The sequence below is a fragment of the Scyliorhinus canicula genome, chromosome 3 (assembly GCF_902713615.1).
Source record: "Scyliorhinus canicula chromosome 3, sScyCan1.1, whole genome shotgun sequence".
Classification (NCBI taxonomy): Eukaryota; Metazoa; Chordata; class Chondrichthyes; order Carcharhiniformes; family Scyliorhinidae; genus Scyliorhinus; species Scyliorhinus canicula.
Window position 1 is genome coordinate 152,930,558 of NC_052148.1, and position 16,876 is coordinate 152,947,433.

Consider the following 16,876-nt stretch of genomic DNA (forward strand, 5'->3'; position numbering starts at 1 on the left):
TTTGGTACAAGTTGCAGGTCCCTGGTTGCTCACTCTGCTGCCTGCTCACTGTGTCCTGTAAATGTTCACAGAGCATCTGGTCATTTGGGAGACCACCAAGGCCGCCCTCTGAAAACCCTCAGACCCCAGCTGACCCATCAACGGGATGGGCGTGGCCAAATTCAATCAGTGGCACACCAGGTGCTGCCACTCCTCAGTGCACTCATCATAAGCACAGCTCCACTGCACGGGAAGCAGGGGAATAGCAGAGCTCATCCCAAACACAGGAAACATGCACCATGGCCTTTGGCACCCTCCCTGGCCCATTGTCTTTTTCTTGGCAGCAGCCTCCCCAGTTACTCTATCAGCTAGCCGCCCACTCGATGGAACCACTAACTGTCTCCAAGTCCTGCCTGTCCACCACACCCCTGCTCCCATCCATCTTGCCCCAGGATAGGTTGTCACAACCTATGTGTCACACGGCACTCTGCAGCTAAACTCCCAGCAGACGCCCACTTCCCTGCCTCACCCCCATCTGTAGGACCTGCCCACACACAAGCCTCTAAGTATGGAGGCGATTGGTGATGCATGGTGACCCTCTCCACTGCACAACCAGCTGCCACCCTGCTACCGGGATAACACTCGGCCCATCCAAAGAGGACACCCACAGTTGACCCCACTAAGGAGACAGGACCGAGGCCATTGCAGCCACTGGTTGCGGAAACCGCTGGTAGTCCTGTTGCCAGAGATGGGTGGTGAGGATAGAGACTCCCCACATCATAGGCCCAATGCCACTCACTGATGGGGATTGAGGTGCATTGTGGAAGGCAACATATGGCTGAGGGGTGGGAGTACATTTGGGGGACATGTGGAGGGCAGAGCTGAAGTGAAACTCAGGATCGCCATGTAGCCTGTTGGATCACCACATACCTAACATGTCTTCTCTTTCCCCCCATCCCCTGCGGAAAATGGATTTCGGAATTCAACCAGGAATGCTCGCCATCTACCTGGCCGCAGCTGCTGTTGCAGATGCACGGAGGCTGGGGGCACAGGTCCTGCAAGTGGAGGACACTGCACAAGTGGAGCCTGCCCCGGGACAGCAGGAGCCAGCTGTTGAGGCCACAGAAGGACACGTTCAACAGGCCGAGGAGGCGGTGCGAAGGAGACGCCGCATCAGGCCACGTTTGTACCATTGCCGCCTATCATTCAAGGATTTGACGGACAGTGTGTGCCATCGGAGACTCCGGTTAGCCAGGGAGACCATGCTCCATCCCTGCCAGATGGTGGCGCACTTGGAACTGCGGGTGTATGAAGGAGGACACCCACTCTCAGAGGTCATCAAGGTGACGATTGCCCTGAACCTCTATGCCTCTGGGTCTTTCCAGGCGCCGAGCGGGGAACTGTCTGGTATATCTCAGATGTCCATTCCCAGGTGCATGCGTGCTGTGATGAATGCTCTATTTGTCCGAGCAGTGGACTGTATAATTTTCAATCTGGACAAAGCACACCAGGATTTGCTGCCATTGCTGCCAAGTCGCAGTCCATGGGGTGATAGACGGAACACATATCTCCCTACAAGCACTGCCTCATCAGGTGGTGCCCTTCATCAATAGGAAGGAGTTCCACTCCCTGAATGTACAGTTGGTGTGTGACCACCAGCTGCACATCATGTACGTCTGCGCCCGATATCCAGGCAACGCCCATGACTCTGACATCCTGGCACATTTGTTGATTCCTGGCAGCTTCCAGGCGCTCCCTCAGTGAATGGTTGGCTGTTGGGTGACAAGGGGTTTCCGCTGAGATGGTGGCTAATGATGCTTTTATGGAGGCATGGAGAACAACTATAATGATGTCCATGCAGCGACTAGGAGTGTCATTGAGTGGTGCAACAGCATCCTAAAGATGTGCTTCTGATGCCTAGATTGCTCCAGTGGGGCACTCCAATATAGGCCCAGAAGGGTCTCCATCCTTCATAACATTGCACAGCAGAGGGGGGACATGCTGGAGGAGGAGGAAGAATGCCAGGCCTCTTCTGATGAGGAAGATGAGGAGGGCATCCATGATGACCCGGGCATGGAGCCTGGGCTGGCACAGCAGGCTGCCCAACATGTGCTCCAATGCCACCACACATGGGAAAAACGAATCACCTCCCAAATATCCTATTAAGTGGCCTGGCCACCAGCAGCTTCACCACACTGTCCCACCTCTCTATACTCTCTCAAACCACTCCTCTCAAATCTCCTTCTAAGTGGCACCCTATTCCCCATAGTGCTCACATCTCCCCCCCCCCCCCCCCCCCCCCCACTTCAAGTATCCTACCAGCAGCACTACAGGTATTAGCCCTCAGCAATGGTGTTTAATGATGTTTAATCGTGACTATTTACAGCATTGTTCCTTGACCCCTACCTATGTGCTTTACGTGCATCAACTGAACTGGTGTCTAACTTTCTTATTTCATCTGGCCTACTGCTCCTTCTAGATGTGACCTCAGACAGCACATCAGATGTGGAGGTGGCCTGCTGCATATCTCAATCTCTTACCCTATCCTCTGGAGGGCCTGGACCTCGATGTGTCTGGTTGACCTTCAGGTGTCAAAGGCGATGAGGTGCCACCTTGCTCTGCCCACTGCCCATCAGATGTGCCATGCCAGGTGTGGTGCATTCAGAAGCTCTGAGGTATTCCAGCAACTTCCTTGTGGGAGTCAGCAGCATGGGCCCCATCACTTCCTTCTCCCTTGGGGTGCTTAATGGTCTCTCGGGCTACTCCATTGAATGGAGGTGAGGCTAGAGTGAGCTCCGGAGGCTCCACCATCACCTGGTATTTGCAGTCCTGGAGGTCCGCTCTCGTCTCAACCAGGAGCTCAATGCTCTCAGTCTTGGAGCACTGAGACTGGGACATGTCCCTCAGTGAGTGAGAAATGCCACTCACTGCCTTGGCCATACCCCTTTGGCACTGTGCCACGTTCCTCTGGGACTGTGCCAGATCCCTCTGTCCAGGTCACTCAGCGCCTGGCCAATGCTCTCAATGTCCACAGCCTTGACCCTTTGTGACTGGACCAACCTCTGGAGCATCACAACAATGCCCATGTAGCCCAGTACATGTCTGCCTGTGACTGGGCTCCCCTGTCCTGAACCTCAGCCATTGACCGCACAAGCCTTGCATGTCTTGGCTGTGACTTTCCACTGCAGTCACTACCCGTTCATTGTTTGTCTGGGTACCATGCATTGTCGGCACTATCTCCTGCGCCTGGAGGTCGTTGGATTCCTCCAGCTGGAGCTACAGATGCTGGAAGGTTGCTGAGAGCCTTCTTGTAGATCCTGGCTCTGTGTCTACATTTCTACCAGTGATGGGAACATTCTTTCCAGAAATGTTACACCTGCCCATAGTACAGCTGGTTCCTGAGATCGGGCAGCCCTCCAACCATCTGCTACCTCGGGAGTCCCTGCTTCCACCTGATGTGCTGCAGCATGTGTGTTGTGCGCACCAGATGGTGACCCAGGAGCCTGTTCACTAATATGATCTACCGAGGTCATAGTATCTGGATTGGTGGAGGGTGCAGGTGAGTGCAGTGCCAAAAAGTCGGTGTTGTCCCCGGAAGTGTCCTGTGGGGTGTGCCCCAACGTACACCCCAACTCACCTGTTGGGGGATCCTTGAGTCCCATGCACCCCACCTCACACGGACAGGGCAACCCTGGCCCAATCCCGGGCATGGGTAGAATGCCAGCCTGACACCTTGGCCCTGCCAGCATCACTGCCACAGTGCCCAGGTGGCACTGCCAGGATGCCAGGCTGGCAATGCTATGATGCCACTCGGGTGGCACCAGCAATGCCACGGTGCCAACCTGCCCAGAGGCTGACCATCTGGGACCTCCGATCGCCTGGTCTTCGTTTGTGGGAACCAGTGCTAAACAACATCTAGTTGGTGTCTTTCGGTGAGTCCGATAGATATCAGGTCATTGTTCGATCCGTCAGCAGCATGATTAAGTGAGTCTGTAACCTCACTCCACTGTGCAAGACTGAGTCCCACCCATTGTGAGCGAGATCCAGACCACAAGGTCTCATTAGACCTCTCGAGGTGGAATGATTGTTGGAATCATGGGAGAGGTTTCTCCCTGGATCTCCCGACCACGTCACATCCTGATTCCGGTGGGACGTGGCTGGTAAATCGTGCCCTTATTCTCTCAAATGGAGAATCTCGCCCTCCGTCTATGAGGTCTCACTACCTCTATAAAATGGTTCTTATTTGATGGTGGGAAGGATTTTCTTTGGATTCCTTTACTGCAGAAGATGGTTGCTGATGTTACGGCATGGTACAAAACTGAACAAGTTCTACGTGCATACTGTTGCCTCAAACAAGCAACCATTCATAGAATCACATGAAATATGCAGCACAGAATCGGGTCATTCAGACAAACTGGTTTCTGTGGCGGATTTCTCCGTTGGCTGATGCCGAAATTGGGAAACGCGATTAGGCAGAGAATCTCGCATGAGGCATAAATTGTGGCCGCCGCCAGACACCTGACAGAATGCTCGTATTCCATGTGGCGACGGTGCTAGCCCATTAACTGTTCTGGAATTGCTCTGGGACCAGTGCCAATTTTACTATTGTAAACACCAATTCAGTCCCGGTGTCAAAACTTAGGGCTGGGTTTCTCCAAATTTGAAGCTATGTCCGGAGGAAGTGTCTTGTCTTACGATGAAAAAGTGGGCATTGTCCCCACACCGATGATCCGCCCAGTGGGGGGCTAGCAGCCACAGCAAGTAAACTCCCCGGCATTCTCGACAGAAACGTCCGGAGAATTGCCGGGACCGTGGCTGCGCATGTGCACGGCAACGATCTGCAGCGGTCGCGCTGTACAACACGGTGCCGGCCGCACGCAGACCTGGCCTGCCAGATAGTGCCCTCCCTGTAACACTCCTTGCCACCCCCGGACCACCGCATACCAATCCCCCCAGCACCAGTCGAGCCCCCCTGGCTAGTGGAACGACACCGAATGCGATTTCACCGGCAGCAAGCGGAGAATCCCGCCCTTCGACCCTGAAACAGAGAAACCCGCCCATGCTGTTTTGTTTACACCACACAAAACCTTGGGCGTGATTCAACTAATTGGGAACAAAGTCCCATAGACATGTTATTCCCGGCTTGCTGCTCACGTTGTATAAGGGACCTCAGCAGGGAGCGCGTTGCCGAGGTTGCACATTACCCCATTATGTACACTGAGGACCTCCGCTCGCCAGAACTCCCCAGTGCGGCGAGAGACCAGGACGCCATTTGTAAATGGCGTCCCGATCGCTGAGGCCCACGAAGTGGCCCCCAAACAAAAAACAAACTATGGGATGGTTCCCAGCACACCCCCAGCCAACACCCCTGCATCCCCAACACAGGGCACCCCCAGCCCAATTGTACATGTACATGCAAAAATTGCCAGCTTGGCACCTTGGCAGTGCCAACCTGGTACCCTGGATGTGCCTATTTCAGATTGTAGGACCACCTGGTCAGTGCATGGCTGGCACCCAGGTGACACTGCCAGGTTTCCAGACTGGCACTGCAGGATGCCCAGGTGACATCAGCAGCACCAGGGCACCATGCTGCTCAAAGGCCTGCAGCTGGGGGCCCCCTATCCCTTGGGAGACCTCGATGAGTGTCATTCTGTCTGGTCCCCGTTTGTGGGGACCAGTGCTCAATGGCACTCACCCGAGGTTTCCGAGGCAAAAGATGAATCCCAACCCCTCAGGTACCTCAGGAATCTGCACATTGGAGTGAGGCTAGCTGTCTCGCTCCAATATGCAGATTTGCCAAAAAGTGACTCTGCCCACAATTCCTATCCAGTTCCCCTTCTGCCACATGTATGCATCAAGCATTCTGCTAAATGTACCATTACCCAACTGCAAATGAATGATTCTCCACAGATTTTTAAAATTAATTTACGGGATGTGGGTGTCACCGAAAGGCCAGCATTTGTTGCCCATCCCCACTTGCCCTTGAGAAGGTGGTGGTGAGCTGCCTTCTTGAGCCATTGCAGTCCCTGCATATAGGTACAGCCACTGTGCTCTTAGGGAGTGGGTTCCAGGATTTTGACCCAGCGACAGTGAAGGAACGGTGATATATTTCCAAATCAGGATGGTGAGAGGCTTGGAAAGGAACCTCCAGGCGGTGTTATGCCAACTTGTCTTGGTAGTGGCTATGGATTTGGAAGGTCCTGTCTGAAGAGGCTTGGTGAGTTCCTGTAATCCATCTTTCAGCAACTGTGAGCAAGTGCCCCTTGTTAACTCTGTTAATTACCCCTTCCATCACTTTCCTAATGGGCTGGTACTTGACAGGGTTGGATTTGTGCTGTTTTTTATGGACAGGATACACCTGGGCAATTTTCCCCATTGTCCAATAGATGCCTGCGTTGTAGCTGTACTGGAACAGCTTGGTTAGAGAGGCAGCAAGTGCTGGAGCACAAGTCTTCAGTATTACAGCCGAAATACGGTCAGAACCCACAGCCTTTTTTAGTGTCCAGTTTCTTGCTATCATGTGGAGTGAATCAAATTGCCTGAAGACTGGGACCTGTGGTGCTGGATCATCCACTCGGCACTGATGGTTGATAATTGTTGCAAATGCTTCAGCCTTATCTTTTGCACTGATGTGCTGGGCTTCCCCCATCATTAAGAAGAAGGATATTTGTGGAACCTCCTCCTTCAGTGAGTTGTTAATTATCCACAGCCATTCACAACTGGATGTGACAGGACTGCAGAGCTTCGATCTGATCTATTGGTTGGGGAATTGCTCAGCTCTATAGCTTTCTGCTTATGTTGTTTGGCATGCAAATAGCCCTGTGTTGTAGATTCTGCAGGTTGACACCTCATTTTTAGATACGCCTGGTGTTGTTCCTGGCATGCCCTCCTGCACACTTCATTGAACCAGGGTTGAACCCCCGGCTTTGTGATAATGGTAGAGTGGGGGATATGCCAGAGCATGAGATTGCAGATTGCGGTTGGGTATAGTTCTTCTGCTGCTGGTGCCCACAGTGCCTCATGGATGCCCAATCTTGAGTTGCTAGATCTGTTGAAAATCTATCCCATTTGGCATGGTGGTAGTGAAGAAGGACTTTGTCTCCACACGGACTGTGCGGTGATCACTCCTACTGATATTGTCATGGACACATGCATTTGTGGCAGGCAGGTTAGTGAGCATCAGGTGAAGCATGTTTTGCCATTTTGTTAGTTCCCTCACCACCTGCCGCAGATCCAGTCTAGCAGTTATGTCTTGTAGGAGTCAGCCAGTTCAGTTTGTGGTGGTACTACCAAGCCATTGTTGGGTCAAGGGGACTGAAGTCATCCATCCAGAGTATATTCTGCACCCTTACCACCCTTAGTGCTTCCTCCAAGTGAGGTTTGACCTGGAGGGATGGTGGGGGTGGGGAATAGGGGTGTGTGGCTGGTGGTGGTAGGTCATAATCAGCAGGTAGGAAGTTTCTTTGCCCATGTTTGACATGATACCATGGGACTTTTTGGGGTCCAAAATCCATGGTGAGGATTCCCAGGTCAGCTCCCATGGGACAGGACATACCCAGAAATGGTGATGGTGGTACCTGGGACATTGCCTGTAAGGTATAATTCTGTGAGTATGACTATGCCAGGCTGTTGTTTGACTAGTCTGTGAGACAGCTCTCCCAACTTTGGCACAAGCCCCCAGATGTTAATAAGGAGCAATTTGCAGGGTCAACTGGGCTAGGTTTGCCATTGCCATTTCCAGTACCTAGATTGATACTAGTTTAATTTCTTATTGACTTTCTAACAAAAGGAAGACCTGCCATATGACCCCCTACCTGGGAAAGGCCCCCAACCTGAGCCTCCCCAGCCCATCCCGAGCCCCTCTGACCCCCACCTCCTCTCAAGGACCTCCTTAAGCACCCTAGTGTAGAGAGTAAGCACCATTTTGCTCCCCTTTGGATCCAAAGCACCTGGTCCCCACGTGTCAGGACCAGGAAAGATTGGTGCCTATGGATGCCAGCTGGGGGGGAGGGGGGCAGGGACAGTCCAGAGGCTGGAGCATCCAGCCTCAAACCTGTTAATTATTTTAAAATTCATGTAGATGAGCTGTAATCAGCTTCTTGCCCGCCCTGGCTAGGAGCTTGATCAGACCAGGTGAGACGTTAACGCCCGACGCGAATTTCATTTTGGCACGCACGCCTGATTCAACAGCCCATTGGAAATCCTGTCTGAGGCTAGCAGCCCCGGAAAATCATGGCTATAGTTTCTCATCAGGATGGTGAGTGACCTGGCAAGGAACCTGCTGGTAGTGGAGTTCTCACGCATCTTCCAACCTGTCCTTCCATGTTTTCAAGGTTGTGAGTTTGGAATGTGCTATTGAAGGATGCTTGGTGAGTTTCTGAGGTTCATTCCGGAGCTGCAACGGTGGCTAGATTTGAATGCCCTCGCTGGAAGCAGGCAGGGAGGCCTGTACAATAACGGAGGAAGGTGTTGGGTGAAGAATCCATCATCATCCCAACTCCTCTAATGAAATCAGAGGTGGGAATGATTGTTAGCAGCCTTCTCAATAGAGAGCCAACTGATTAAATTAATTGGTTACTTAAAGACCAATTGATAACAGAGCTGGTGGTACAGTTGAAGGCGTCACCCCACCATTTCTTGTATTCAACCTTTGATTGGTGGGGTAATATGCCAAGCAAATGCTGGCAGGTATGCCTGTACCCTGATTGGAAAGGGTTTTTCCTCCTACTTAGACAGCCAGTGCCCAAAGAGAGATTTTCCAGAGGCAAGACTACTCATGCATGAAGACTCCTACCTGACCTTAAAACCACTCCCCCCAACTATTCCCCTGCCAGGACCTCACCCACTGGCCCAGGTGATCCCACCTCATCCACCTTTACTCCAGATTCCAGCGACATTTCTGCAGCTTGGACCTCCTGCAGCACTGGCACGGGTAAATATCTCGGTGGCACTAATTGGCCATCAGCTCTTGAAGGTAGGAAATTCCCCCTGACCACGATGACTATCTTGTGCCAAGTAAATGCCCAATTTAGCATTAAATTGTATAAGTGAGGGCTTGGGATGGTCACAATGGGGTTACCACCAACTCTCCAGCCAGCATTAAATCACACACTATCTGTCGGGGAGTAAATGTTTAAAGTGGTGGATGGGGTGCTGATTGAGTAGGTTGCTTTGTCCTAGGTGATGTTGCGCTAATGCACTCATCCAGAGAAGTGGAGATTATTCCTCACACTTCTATTACACTCCTGATTTGTGATGTTGGACAGGCTTTGAAGAGTTAGGAGATGAGTTACTCACTGCAGAATACCTTGGGCGCGGTTCTCCGCTGCCTACGACGGGTCGGAGAATAGCGGGAGGGCCTTCCCGACATTCTTCCCGCCCTCCCGCTATTCTCCCCCCCCCCCCCCACGGCCGCCCCACGACACGAATCGCTGCTCGCCGTTTTTTAAGGCGAACAGCGATTCTCCCCAGGCCGATGGGCCGAGTTCCCAGGCCTTTACGGTCGTTTTCACGAATGCAAACACACCTGCTCTCACCGTTCGTGAAAAAGGCCGCAAAGTGTCGTCCCGGACAACCATGGCACCGATTGGCACGGCCGCACCACGGCCGTGCCAAGGGTGGCATGGGCCTGCGATCAGTGGGCACCGATCGTGGGCAGCGGGTCCGATACCCGCGCACTATTTGTTCTTCCGCCGCCCCGCAGGATCAGTCTGCGGGGCGGCTGAGGGGCATGACGGCCCGCGCATGCGCGGGTTTGACGCATATGCGTGATGACGTCATCCGTGCATGCGCGGGTTGGACAGCTCCAACCCGCGCATTTGCGGCTGACGTCATCATGTGACGGTCGCTAAGCCCGCAATGCCATGCTTCGTGGGGCCGCGCTGCTAGCCCCGCCCGGGGGGGAGAATCGGGTCCCGGGAGGGGGCGCGGAGGCTGCCGTGAAACACGGCCAGTTTCACGGCAGCCTTTACGAATCGCCGCATTTGCAAAGAATCGCGCCCCTTGTCTCCATAGGCACAGTATTTATGCGACTGGTCCAGTTATGTTTCTGGTTGATGGTAACCCCCAGGATGTTAATAGTGGGAGATTCGGTACTGACAATGTAATTGAATGTCAGGAATGGGTGGCTCAATTCTCTCTTGATGGAGATGGTCTATGCCTTGCACTTATTTGCCACCTTTCAACCCAAGTTTGAATGTTTTCAGGTCTTGGTGCAAATGGATAGAGATTGCTTCAGTATCTGAGGAGTCAAAAATGGTGCTGAGCATTGTGTAATCACCAGTGAACATCCCCACTTCTGATCCTAGGGAGGTCATTGATAAAGCAGCAAAAGATGATTGGGCCTGCAACACTAACCTGAGGAACTCCTGCAATAATTAATAAGTGACCCAGATACAGGAAACAAGCGAATAATATTAATTTTGATGATGGCACAAAATAGGGGATTATCAGGGTAGGTGGAGGCTAATGGCAAATTGTGACGAAGATTAAGAAAGGGGGTAGTTAGATACAGTTAGATTAACAGGAGAAATGCCAGTAAGGTGTCAGCTGCAGTTTGATACAATACAATAAAAAATAGGGGGTCGGAAGGAAATATACCATAAGATCATGAATGGAGAAGAAGAGGAGCAGAGAGTGACAATGGTGTGAAGAAGCACAGCTCCTTAGACAGGGCATCTTTAAAAGACTTTAAAAAGGAAATGAAATTCTTATTGTTTTATCTAAAGCCATGCAATACAAAAAAGGCAAGGAATTATTGTTAAACATGTCCAATACTTTAATTCAGCTACAGTTTGATAATTGTATACACCTTTGGAGCACCTATTATAGAATAGATATAAAAGCAAATGGAAAAATTGCACCATTGATCATTAGCATGTTATCAGTTGAGCAGTTTCAGTTCTGCAGTGACGCATGAGTAGTTAGGAATATATTCAATACAGGGTGGCACAGTGGCGCAGTGGTGAGCACTGCTGCCTCACAGAGCCAAGGAACCAGGTTCAATCTCAGTCCCAGGTCACTGTCGGCGTGGAGTTTGCACATGAGTTCTCCCCATGTCTGTGTGGGTCTCACCCCCACAACTCAAAGATGTGCAGGGTAGGTGGATTGGCCACGCAAAATTGCCCTTTTAATTGGAAAGATGAAGAAAAAAGGAATATATTCAACAGAACTAAGAAAATATGGAGGACCCGATAGGGATCGTCAAGATTATGCAGGGCTAATGAACATCAAGATAGACTTGTTGGTGATATGCCAACAAGATAGAACAAATTATCTATAACAACAAAAAGAGGAGACACACAATGGAAATAATTTGAAGACGCGATTGTTGACATTATGGAATTCTGTGCTTTAAACGGTTGCTTACTTAAAAACAGTAGCAGGCAGTTGCTCTTAAAAATTGATAGTAAAACAGATGGGAAGCAATCATGAGATGAAGATGAGACCCTTAATATGGAGAAAAACACTCAGGCCATAACGCAAGTTTTCATGCTGTATGATTCAATGATCCAAAAGACAGAAAATCAAAGTAACGTAAGTGATGCCGAAAATCTTCCAGTTTATTCTCATCAAAACTTAAATGGAGTTTAGAGGAAACTATAGACTTTACAGTGCAGAAGGAGGCCATTCGGCCCATCAAGTCTGCACCGGCTCTTGGAAAGAGCACCCTACCCAAGGTCAACACCTTCACCCTATCCCCATAACTCAGTAACCCCACCCAACACTAAGGACAATTTTGGACACGAAGGGCAATTTATTATGGCCAATCCACCTAACCTGCACATCTTTGGGCTGTGGGAGGAAACCGGAGCACCCGGAGGAAACCCACGCACACACGATGAGGATGTGCAGACTCTGCACAGGCAGTGACCCAAGCCGGAATTGAACCTGGGACCCTGGAGCTGTGAAGCAATTGTGCTATCTAGAATGCTACCGTGCTGCCCGACTAGGCAAGGGTCCAGATACCTGTATCTTGGTCTCAGCCTCATGTTGGAATTTCAATGCACTTTGTAATGCTGAGTATCCGGTCACCCCTTTACAAGATCAGAGACATGAGAGGGAATGGTGCTGGGGCCAGCAACTGGGGTAACCAAGTGCCAGATTCTTCCTCTTCTCTGGTTTCAAAGGCAGCAGAACTGGATTGTGACCTGATCTCCAAAGGCAAATTCGGAGTTTTTATTTTTAAATGTTTTACATTTCCAGCACTGAGGCTATCCTCTGCGGTCCCCAACAAATCCGTAGTCAATGCACCATCTCAATTTTCAGTCTCGAGGGCCAGTGAGTACCTCCGGACGCCCCTTTCTTTCAAAGTAAAAAACCCACTCTCCCCTCATATCAAATACTGCCAACAATGAAATTGGAATATGCCCCCCCTCCCCCCCGCCCCGCCCTGTCAGTCCCCATTTGTGTTTTAAAGATTTTACTTCTTCAGGATTTTCTATAATTCTCACAAAAAGAATCAAAATATCTTTAATTTTCAGAGATATTTTTGAACATTTGTACTTGTATATGCACGCAGAAGAAAACAGAAAGGTTGTCTTCTCGAAAAGTTGCATGATAATGAACATGAATGAATCTTCAAAAGGACGGAATCTGAAATCCAATTTATTTTAAATACAATTTTTGGCACAATTGAAGCTGCAGCACACACATGGTTTTCAGTGAATTCCGCAAAGAGAAATTATGAATGTCTTTCCAACTCACAGTTTAGTGGAATAAACAAAAACAGAATTAATGGCCTTAAACTCTTGCACTGAAAATTATATTGAACAATATTATCACTTCAAAGAGACATGTATAATTGTTCCAGTTTGGCTTCAAATATTTGGAGTCTGCTTTTAATTAGAAAATTACTCTATATAAAATAATTTTAATGTGATTCAAGGTTGCAACCTTTACATCTCTTATTATCGATTGACAAGCTGTAAGGAGCAGGTGGCTGCATATGCTGTTTGTTGTTAAAGTTATCTTCCTTGCCTCTGTCCATGGTACAATTTCTGTCTATCCAGCGTTTGCTGCTGCTGGTTCTCCTGATCTTTGCACATTGCATTAGTTTGACTTCCACTACTCATCACATTGAATGATTTCAAATGCACTGATGCCATTATAAATATTCTGCTTCCTGGAGCTAAAATGTGCAATTGGCATTAATCATTCCCGTCTCTGCACAACATCTGTCTGATGCTAATGCAGCCAGTTTCAAAAGGTAAACACAGCAAACCTTTATGAAACCCAAATGATTAAATAGCAGTGCAAACATAATTTAGAATTAATAAATCATTTGGCAGTAACGTGTGGTGCATTTACCTTTCAAAACCTGGACACAGGGACATTCAACAGGCTTTCACATGGACAGAAATAAAGAACAATTCCAGCAAAGTAAGCTTGAGCTGCAAAAAATCTGTTTGAAAGTACTGTAATGCAAACCTCACAATCAATGGGTCATGAATGCATTAAACACAGTTCTGTCATGACACTATGCTTCAGCTCACTTTTCTTTGGATACTCAGGGTCTTATTTTCACTCGGCATCCAATGTGAATCCACACTCAATTGCTCTTTCCTGTTACCAAGGCAACCGCTCATTCACAACAATACCACCCAGCAGCATTGGCATAAAAAAGATTTGAAACTCCAGAAGCCTAGCTTTCACACCTAATTCACAGTCCTTCCAGGGCGCTTTAGTGGGTGACCTCCTAAATCTTTAGGTGATCCATGTGTTTGTTCATGCACAGTCCTTATTCTGTGTAACAGAGATAACAAGAGAGTGGATAATCCTGACAGGCCTGAGTTATCTGTCTGCCACTCCTGGCCTGTCTTGGTATATACAGGATGTGTTCACTGTCTGAACTGTAGCTTTAACAGAGTTTGATGGCCTCACAAACAGAGCCCAGTTGAAAAATAAAAACACATTTCTCGGCAGCACCGGTGAGACAATGACCTGATCACCATGAACTTGGAAGGGCTTGAGATGATTGCAGTTTTGGTAGTGATTGTATTATTTGTTAAAGTGTTGGAACAGTTTGGTCTGCTGGAAGCAACTGTTGAAGGTAAGGGACAACTTATCTCAGATATGGTATATTTATGTGAAACGATGTTGGAGTAAACTTTAGAGGGAAATTGTGGCTGTCATTTGAGAGGATTTAATTCCTTGAAATTTCAAGGTTAGTGCTTCGTGTTAGATCACTGAGCTTTATCATGATATTCAGTACTATGAAAAATTAACTGAGATAACTTGTTTGTTTCGTATTTCTGGAATACTTTGCTTGGTATGTTGTTCTTGAAGGAAAAGAACAAAATCAATATGCCTTACGAATCACAGTTTGGTTTTGTTGAAGCTGACATATATGCACTGAAGCAGTCGGCTGTGTTAAAACATACGGTTTGTGTCATCTGTCTCTCAGCTGCTAATTGCCGATTTGAAAACAAACTTCAAATATTGACAAGATAGAGATTAATCTATATAGAATTGATAAAAGGTTATGTTGTTGTTATGGCACGAGCGTGCAAAAAAATTCAACAAGCTATAACTATCCTTCAAGTCTGTCTCTGAAGTTTTTAGTTGCATTCCAGTTATCATGGACTGTGCATCAGTAAAGTCGAATATTTAAATATCGTACTCAGTAATGAATCGTTATTGTGATTAACCTTTACAATTTTTCTGCTACTTGATAAGAAAATTAGGCACTCTTAATTTTTTTAAATCTCCTCCCTGTGTTGGTTATTATTTTAGATATCACACTTTAGCCATATTCCAGTTTGATGTGTTATTGTTTGGAATTTATTGTCCAGATGTGCGAATTGTATAAAAACACATATGTGGTTTTAAACACCATTGCGAATGTATCTTGTTTAAAGTCTCTGTACAGTCTGTACTGTGAATGATTAATGTCTCCTTCATGTTAATCAGGTAAAGTAAGCTAAATAAAATGTCGACAGATAAATAGCATTTAAACTATTTAATCTATTTTTTATTAAAATATTTGCATTACTCATTGTAGCTCTCATGAAGTGCTTACAAAACTTGAACCAATTTGAAAGAAAGGCAAAATAATCATGTACAAAGATAACACAATTTATGTGAATTCTAATAAATATTTACATGATTTTCTTTCAGCAAATTAAGCTGTAATGTATTGCCTTGTTTAATCTTTATGATATTATTCATTAGTCACCTGTGTGTATAATTAATTTGATAGTTTGAAGAAGGTTCCAAATCACCCAATAGGAAAAGGCTTCATCTGAGCTGAATATTTCTGGACAGGGAGGTTATCTGTTTGGGGAAAACACAAGACCTTGTTTCAATCATGTTTGGAATCCTTTCTTTGTTTTGTTGTAATAATGATAATTTCTCTTTCTGTCTCCTGGTATTCACCAGCTAGAGAACAGAGCTAAAACTTGTATGTGCTTGGAGAGCCTGCTCAGACTTTGATTGTATTATGACAGAATGCAGGGTTGAAAATTCCTAATTACCACATTATACCAGTAACAGTCTATAACAATTGTTCTGCTGTCACCAAACTTTGTCAGATTGTGAAATGAGACCCAGCATATCGACTGAAAAGCAAAGCTAGAACGTTTACAGAGGTTAATTTCACCCATCCACTTGGAAATAATTTGTTACACATCCCTAGATTTAACAAGCCACATAGAAATACTGACAGATGTTAAATAATGCCGCTTTGACTATGCCCTGCAAGTTAAAAGATCGGGCTCTGAATCCTGAATGTGGGGCTGGAATGCATAATAGTTAGACATTAATGCAATTTTATATCTATTTTGGTATATTATCACATATTTCTGGATCTGTTCCGTTCCTTTTTGGCAGTTGTGATCATACTCTGAATGACACCAAAACCTTTTCCGAAACAAAAATATTTCTATGCTGAAAACAAAAAAACAGTTGCAGTGCAAACATTCATAGTGCCCTTTTTATTTTATGGCAATTTCCTTTTCAAACAGCAAGTCTGTTTATAAAAACAAACAGCTGAAAATGCGAATGTTCATGGCACAGCGTCATTCCTTTTGACTTCTTTTTCAAATATGTCACTTCAGCCCAGCTGAAACATTGAATTAATAATTACAATTTCTTCACACAATCTGTGTGCCTGTTGGCATTGCAAATGTGATCGTCAAAAATCACATTTGTTTATGGAAAATGTGGATGGAGAAATATTTAAATGAAAATGTATCGAGAATGAGTTTCAATGAATAACATTTGAACCTTTTTAATAATGAATGCACTCATCTGATGTATATATTTGGACTTCATAATAGTATTGATGTTTCTACGATGGAATAGATTTACATTTTCAGAAAGAATATAATCTCAAAAGATAAAATTTGGCATTTACTATGGCAATCAGGATGCAGCGCAGGATTGAAACTGAATTTTACTTCATTATTCAACTTGGGATCTAGGACAAATGCAACAAGCTCACATTTTTATATTCGTAACCAGTGTAGTCAAAGATTAGGGAAACTTCCTGTAATTTTAAAGAGGCATGCTCTCCATGAAAAATGTTCACAAACCTTGTTTTCATTTGTGTACAAGCACACAAGGTAATTATTTAATTAATATCAACACATCATTAAAACATCATCAGCATCATACGTCGAGCTCTTATGGTTGCTTTCCACCTTCAGATTTAAAAAGTTGCCAAATCCTTTTTTTCATGGTGAGAGTTCCTCCTTAACCACAGGTACAGGTACAAAAGGTAGACTGCTGCTTCCTCACAGATCAACATCATTTAGCACCAAAATGTTTCCCAGCTTGATACTGCAGTTTCCATCATGCTTGTTAAATAGTAGAGCATGAATTCCTGCAACAAGCCTTGCTGGAAACTTGCAGCTTTCCTTATGAAAACACGCAGTAATGATCTTTAATCCTGCGATCT

At 46.9% G+C, this 16,876-nt stretch overlaps 1 protein-coding gene across 4 annotated transcripts in view; it reads left to right on the forward strand.

Annotated features, from left to right (window-relative positions):
* kcnip4 (Kv channel interacting protein 4) overlaps window positions 1-16,876 on the forward strand; it is a 1,191,104-nt gene that overhangs the window by 627,623 nt on the left and 546,605 nt on the right. Inside the window, exon 1 of one of the 4 annotated variants that reach the window (XM_038791490.1) lies at window positions 13,568-14,029. The exons of the other annotated variants lie outside the window; for them this stretch is intronic. Within the exon in view, the coding sequence (XP_038647418.1) occupies window positions 13,930-14,029 (100 nt within the window). The 5' untranslated portion in view covers window positions 13,568-13,929. Of the gene's footprint in view, window positions 1-13,567; window positions 14,030-16,876 lie in introns of those variants that run through there. 4 annotated transcript variants of the gene reach the window in all.